Here is a 7,078-nt window from a genome sequence, read left to right as displayed (position 1 = left end):
TGAATACTAGTGTACTGGTATAGGGGCACAACATCAGCGGCATAGTCGCACCCTAACAAATGATAGCTACCCAGCAGTGAAACTGCCCTATGCAAGAAGAAGAAGATTGAACACCTTGCATTAGTTATTCATGCCTGTTGGATGTGTCCTTTATGACGTCCTTAAATACATTGTTTCCTGTTCGGAATGATTTTCAAATTTGTTTGAATGCCAGACAGACAGAGTAAAATAATTATCTCACTCCTTTCTGCAATCAGGACAAATATATCATCAAAGTATTGCTAAACTACAGCTTCTTTTTCCGATTCATATTCAAAATACAACATTCAATTGAAATTGAGTTCTTCCTCGATCATAAACTGACATTTTAAACACTGACAGGCAGAATTGAAGCGATTGTTAAATAACTGACGATTCCTAGCTCTTCACTTTAAAGGGGTTAAAACTTTAAAGAGTAAAGAGGTTAAAAAGCTGATGTTTCATCCCAAACCCTCACCCTTCTGTGTGTGGGCTGGCATTTCCTTTGAATGGATATGTCTGTTCATTGAACATGCAGTTATCTTATTTTGTTTTTTATGTTTTTTTCTTTGGTGTGTGTGTGTGGACATGTTTGTGCATGACTGGTGTTTGTGTATCTTTGGCTGTGCGGCATATTCTGTCTGTCTGCTGCTGTCTTTTTCTGTCTCTGTGTCTGCGGTCTGTGCGTCTGCCAGGGCCGTGGGCCGCGCTCTTGGCGTGGCCGCGGGCGACCGTCCAAGAGAGCTCCTCGCAAGCCGTGGCTCACGGAGGAAGTTCTGCAGCTGATAGAGCGCAAGCGGCAGGCGCATCTGCTCCGGGTCCGCTACCCCTCTGCAGAGAATGAGCACGCATTCCGCCGCTTGCGTGCGGAGGTTCAGAACGTCGTGCGCCGCTGCAAAGATAAATGGCACAAGGAGAATGAGAGCAATTGTGAGAGCAGCGATGATGATGATCAAGAGGAGAGTGGACGTGAAGGCGAGGAAAAGGATATCCAGACCGGTACACTGAACACTCCTGCCGATACCATGGAGAAAGTCTCCTTCGGTCACCAACCCGTTATCGTTTGGTTGGATCAGCAACAAGAAAAGTTTGCAACCTTAGGCTCATGTCTGTTCGCTTGCTGCTTGTAAAGCTGGGCTTGGAGTGGGATGGGATGAGATTGAGTAGATCAGGGTGGGATGGGATGAGATAGTGGGGACTTGGCTGGGACTTTTGCAATCAAGTTGGAACTTGTACAACATCAAATTTCTGGTTTGGGTTTTATTTCGTTTTTATTTTTTTATGTGAGCATGCTTTTGTGTAATTTTCCTATAAAGTCGCACACGAACACATTCATCAAATTGATTCCATTCCGTAGATTATACACATTTATATTTTGATCCAACACATTCATCATGTAAGCCAAAGGAAAATTAATTGGCAAAATTAGTGAGTGGGCTCTATTCTGCAATGTGTAACACTTCCTGTTGACTTCTACATGTCTGCTCGTTGCTGTAGTTCATCTTCACTACTCTTGGAAGTTTTCTGCTTGATACCCTTCTTCAAGCTGAAAAACAACACGGCATACTTTTTTTTTGCAGCATTGGTCTCAGACCTCGAGATTTTCATCTCAGTATACTTTCCTTCTACATGAGAGTACATATCTTTCAAATCGGAGATATTTTTCCTTTGTTGATCCCGAACATCCAATCACTGCTCAAGAATCGTGCCAAACTTTATTCTCAGCTGCAGTCATCTGTCCACCTCTGTTCTGAGCCAAGACCAAGACTGCTTTTGTTATTCAGTTGTTCTCCATGTTCCTTGTCTAGTTGTGCAAATTTTCTTCTGTCTGAAGTTGTGTATTCATGTTTTTCCAAAATGTGATCACTTTAAATGTTCTTCAGGTATACTGATGTATAAACTGTTCTAAAAAGGATATGGATTTCCAACATCCTCGGGAGATGAATGGACCCGTTTTCTTTTCTTTCTTTTTTTTTCTACCATCTTTCCAGATGTGGACGCTGCTCTACCATCCAGTAGAGATGATTGAATACTGCTCCATCGTTCGACTTTGCTTCACCATCACCTTGAGATGATTAGACATTGTTCCACAATATCACTTGGTTATGGATTCTGTTTCATCATCCCTCCAGAGATGGACAATGCTGGTATCATCTTCCAGAGATGAAAACGTCCAAGCTCCCATAAGAGATAATCGGATGTTTTTCCTATCATCCCAAAACGATTATTAGAATTGACTTGTTTGCTTGTTGTTCAATGCTCCATTCTCCTCAGGAGACGAGTAGATGTTGCTCCACCATCTTGGGAAGATGAATACTCATCGTTCTACCATCTGGAAAAAAGGAATAATGGACGTTTCTCTGCCGTCCCCATGGAAAGTATTGGATGCTGATCTACCATCCCCTGGAGATGATTGGATGTTTCTGGCATCATCCCACTGGAAATTATCGGAAGTCACTCCTTGCTCATTTGTGATGCACATTGCTCCACCATCTCATGGAGATGATTGGACATTGCTGCATCATCTACTGGAGATGATCATCGTTGATTGCCACAAGATGCTGACATGGCAACACTGCTTGTTGATATAAACTGAGCAGTCATCTTTGCTTTGATGAAGGATGCTTCACCAGCGATGTATTGGGGGGGGGGGGGTTGTTTTTCGATTTTGAGTCTAACTGGAACCACACGAAGTTGTTGCTTTGTCTTTTTCCAATGGAGTTTCTTGGACTACAACTCCGATAAGAAAAGGTCACTTTTTTATTGACCCAAATATGTAGCAAATCTGAGCCCAGCCCATTGAATGGGGTTTCAACTTCTAAACTGTAGCGTGTAACTCAACATTCGCTGTCGAATTCTCAGTCTAGGTTAACCAACTTTAGTTTTGAGTCGAGGGAAACCCTCACAATGGAATTCTTGTTGCCGTCACTAGTTTATGAAAGGAAGACGGGAGAGGGGGGGATGTGTGAGGGGGGAGTGGATGAGGGAGGAAGAAAGGGGGGAGGTGTAGCTTATTGGTCCGTTTGAGTCGGTCGAGGTTTTCTTTGAATTTTCAAACTCATCCCGGTATTGGAATTCTGTGCTGAACAGATGATCAGAAAAAGGTGAATCTGGAACCGGAACCAGAACCACAGCCAGAACCAGAACAGGTTGAAATGCCACCTCCGAGCAAATCCTCTGCACGTCGTGGTACAACCAAGCGCAGGTTTACGGAAGAAGAACCCAGCGATGAAGGGCTGTTGGGCTACAAGGTCAGGCCTGCTGCATGGTGCTCGGTTGAACATTCACAAAGTGGCTTTCACTTTGGTTTTTTTGTTGTTTGTTTGTTTGTAGTCGGTGAATGATTTTCCCACTCTTACATCTCACAGTTTAATCAAACTGCTAGCAATTAATTTTGTTTTTATGATTCGTCATTGGAAATTTGTCATCTTGTGTTGTTTCTCCAGCATGGACCATTTCATCTTTCAACTGTTGAAACGGTGTCCTCAGACAAGTGAGTTGTGTGTAGCGATTTGCTTGTGAAGTATCTGAGGTTTATTGCAGTGTTGTTTTTTTGTGGATCCATATGTTAAAACGATGGAGAAAGAGTTTGAGGAGGCATGACGAGTGATTGGTGTGCACACTCGATTTTTCCAGCTGGTGCTCTGATTTATGACTGACAGGATCACTAGGAGATCACATACTCACTTTGTACTGTCTCGTCTGTGTTCGATTCCTGAGCAGCCTACAAACTGTTGCCCTGGTGACTTACAGACAGGGTTCTGTATCAATGAGTGTGTTGTCCTTTGGAAGTGGCATTAAGCCAGCTGTTGTCTGCAAGCATTCTCGTATGGAGTTGTAAAATTCTCATTGTACTCTTTAGAAAAGTGTCGGCCATTGTGTGCCGATAAACGACCAAATTCCAAATGTCTGAGAGTTGCTTCAGCTGCACTGTGATGGAATCCTCACATGAACAGAGTAAATTCTAAGCTCAAGAAGTTTGTGACCATGAGTCACAGGTGTCCTGATGCTCCTTGAGGAGGTATTGAGCAATGATGAAAACTGACTTACTTTTTTCAACAGAAAAAAGACGAAGGTGGATGAAGATGCAGGTCTTATGCCTCCACCTCCACCTCCACCTCCACCTCCATCCAAGCAAGGTAAACCTCAACATGTTGAGGAACCATAGAGAGATCAATACAAATATGCAAAATCGGTGCCAGATCCCTTTATTTTCTTTTTTTCTCTTTCTTTCTTTTTTAGGTAAAGAGCGCCAAGCCAAGCAGCCCCAAAGCCAATCCAACCTGGCTCCCTCTTTAGTGGCCTATGATGAGGAAGAAGAAGAGGAAGAGGTGGAAGAAAGTGAAGAGAAGTCGAATTTCCAGCTCTCTGATTCTTCCTCAGATGGGAATGGACCCAAACCTTTTTGGATGGCTCCCTAACACCTCGTTTTCCCGATAATACAGCATTTGATTCCTTCCTTTGCAAATGTCTTTGCTTCTGCATCTTTCACTGGAATTTCGTTTTGTTGTTGTTCAACAAAGCTTACTTCCACCGACATGCAAGGCACCATCATAAAAAAAATTCATATTTTTGCCTTACCTAATTTTTTTCATTTAGAGTTTAGTAATCTTTAAATTCTTTTTGGCTTGTTATGTAACTTGCCTCATTGTTGGTTAACAGCTAGCTTAACAACTTTTGTAACAATTTTATACTGTCTTTTCATTTACCTAGATCGTGCTTCTCTGTCGTTAGGACATCTTCTGTGTATTCATCTACAATTTCCCTACAAATAAATTTTCCTAGCCTTCCAATGATTACCCAAGGCAGATCCAGACAAAAAAAAGAGGTGGGAAAGGGTAGAAGAGAAGCTAGAGTAGATTAACCTTCCAAAAAGGGTTATTGTGAAAATACCAGCAAGGGGAGTGTGCTGAGTGGTTGAGAAAAGCACCATGTCAGTGTAGATGAGTTGATGGATATTTATACGTTACTTTTTTTGTTTGTTTGTTTTTTTAAATAAGTATACCAGCTCGAGGCTCATTGAAGAGTAAGGTGACTGTGATTAATCTGACCCTGCGGCAATGGGCCAAGAATCGGCCAGTCTCAGGATTGTGATGCCTCAAATGGGAGAAAGTGATTCAAAATAGTTGAGGCTTGTTCAAGCCAAGATTTTGGGAGTTTCACCAGGAGGGAGTTACTGGAATAATGTGTACATCCTGGAGGAGCTTGGAGTGCTGAGAGAGCAGAAGGAGCTCGACCAGAGGAGAGGTGGTTCCAAAAAAAAGAGAATGCCAACCTGTCTAGAATGAAGGCAACAGACCTTGTGCTTTGGCCTTATCATGAGATATTCCAATAATGTTGAGAGCTTTCTATTCCACAGAATCCAGGAGAGATGGATCTAATGCTGGGGCATCAGCTCATCGAGTAGAGCAGTACTCCCTTGAGCTATATGCAAAAGCCTTTGTAGGCTGTGATTAATTGTGATGTTTCAATGAGTAATTTGGAATTCCATAAGATGTCCCATCTGTGAACGGCTATATGGTGAGAGGTCATGGCTCAGACGGGGAAAAGGCTGATTTTTGGTTCCACCACACTTCGTAAGTCAATTCAAAATGTCAAAAATGAGAATTTATGTAGTTATCAAATTTTTCACCTTTCATTCTTGTATGAAAAAGATTTTCCAAAGCTGCAAAATGAACTTCCTTGTACTTTATGTATCTACTTTTCTGACATGGACACATTTCAAATAGTTATTGGTTACCTCCCTTTAAATGCTTGGTACCGTTTCGGAATTTTTATACCATCAGATGAAGATTCCTGTGCAGGAGAGAGACTGATGCATTGAGCATATAGAACAGAAAGGAGGAGGTGAATGTGATCGTTTTTACTTCCGATGCGCACTTCCTGATTGAATATGACAGAATCACCATTAAAGACGACTATCACAGATAACCACCCTGGTGTTAACATTAAGAAGCAAGACCCTCAAGCCCTGACACTACATACATTTTAAATCCAATACTTCATCATATCAATAAAGTTCATTGGAAAATGCTCAGTCTTCGTTTATGTTGGCTTGAATGAGCTCTATGCATTTAAAAGAAAGTGGATTCGACACAGCTTTGTCTTTGGATAATGAGTACATGTACAATTAGAAAACATCTCAAAATGAAAATACCTTCCACGTCCATTTTGTATTCAAACTAGACTCGACTAAAACGAGTTTTTTTTTTTTTTTTAAACATTGTATGTTTTATTCATTTTGTTCTCCACATTTTCATAAAGGTTTGTTGAAGATTTAATGACAAAAGCTCAATTGGTAAAAAAAATTTTTTAAAGTTATGGCCTGAACAGACACTGAAGCTCAATGGTAAACAAACAAACACGGAAGCTATTTTAAATAGCAGGGAGTCACGTGCTGCAATGGGGCTAATCAAGGCTATTTATAATTACGATGACTTTGCCCTTTCACATTTTGACTCATTTTTTTTATTTTAACAATATTCTCATAAAGATTTGGTGACAAAGGTAAAAAAAAAAAAAAGTGTGGCCAGGACACACACAATTGCAAAATCCTGCTAACAGGGATGAGCAATTGATATCCATTGCCAACCGTGGGATCTGTATTCTCACAGGGGACCATTAAACAGGAGTGGAAGAATTCCAGGATAAGCTTGTTTGATCTTTTGCTCAGTCAGGGATTTGTTATTTTGGGGCAAATCCCATTAAAACTGTATGCATGGTGTGCAAAGCTTCCCTTTGTTCTTGCTTGGTTGCACTTCAGAGTCACCCTCTATTAGCATCTATCTTCCATGAAAACTTCTAGAATGTATTCAGCAGAGCATATAAATCATAACAATGTGAAGCTGGAGTTTCCTTTCAGGATGATAACATGTCGTACAAGTGAGACTCATTGACGTCGCAATGCTTCTTCCTCAGAGTCATGTAAGAGGGCTCGTCCTTCAGTCCCTGTTGGACAAACAAGAACATGTGATATCCTGAATGCTTGTGCTTATCTTTTGGGGGCAGTTCAACCTCACACAGATCCTGAGAATCTTAAATTGGTGTGCCTTCAGCTGGA

General features: G+C 41.3%; 2 protein-coding genes across 4 annotated transcripts in view; one reads left to right on the top strand and one right to left on the bottom strand.

Moving 5' to 3' along the window:
- The window catches only part of LOC147011553 (uncharacterized), a 30,513-nt gene extending 24,458 nt beyond the window's left edge, over positions 1-6,055 (top strand). For all 3 annotated transcript variants that reach the window (XM_085857777.1, XM_085857774.1, XM_085857775.1), the window contains 5 exons: positions 714-1,017; positions 3,109-3,269; positions 3,465-3,511; positions 4,081-4,157; positions 4,261-6,055. In XM_085857777.1, the coding sequence (XP_085713903.1) occupies positions 714-1,017; positions 3,109-3,269; positions 3,465-3,511; positions 4,081-4,157; positions 4,261-4,439 (768 nt within the window). In that variant the 3' untranslated portion in view covers positions 4,440-6,055. The remainder of the gene's footprint in view (positions 1-713; positions 1,018-3,108; positions 3,270-3,464; positions 3,512-4,080; positions 4,158-4,260) is intronic.
- Positions 6,056-6,220: 165 nt separating this feature from the next.
- Positions 6,221-7,078, bottom strand: part of LOC147011552 (coxsackievirus and adenovirus receptor homolog) — a 35,690-nt gene continuing 34,832 nt past the window's right edge. The window contains exon 5 of the mRNA XM_085857778.1: positions 6,221-6,966. Within this exon, the coding sequence (XP_085713904.1) occupies positions 6,877-6,966 (90 nt within the window). The 3' untranslated portion in view covers positions 6,221-6,876. The remainder of the gene's footprint in view (positions 6,967-7,078) is intronic.

Source organism: Eptatretus burgeri, chromosome 15 (genome assembly GCF_056783735.1).
Source record: "Eptatretus burgeri isolate ZD-2024b chromosome 15, Ebu_testis_v1, whole genome shotgun sequence".
Lineage (NCBI taxonomy): Eukaryota > Metazoa > Chordata > Myxini > Myxiniformes > Myxinidae > Eptatretus > Eptatretus burgeri.
The sequence above is the reverse complement of the archived record's forward strand: the minus strand, read 5'-3'. Positions and strand labels throughout refer to the sequence as shown.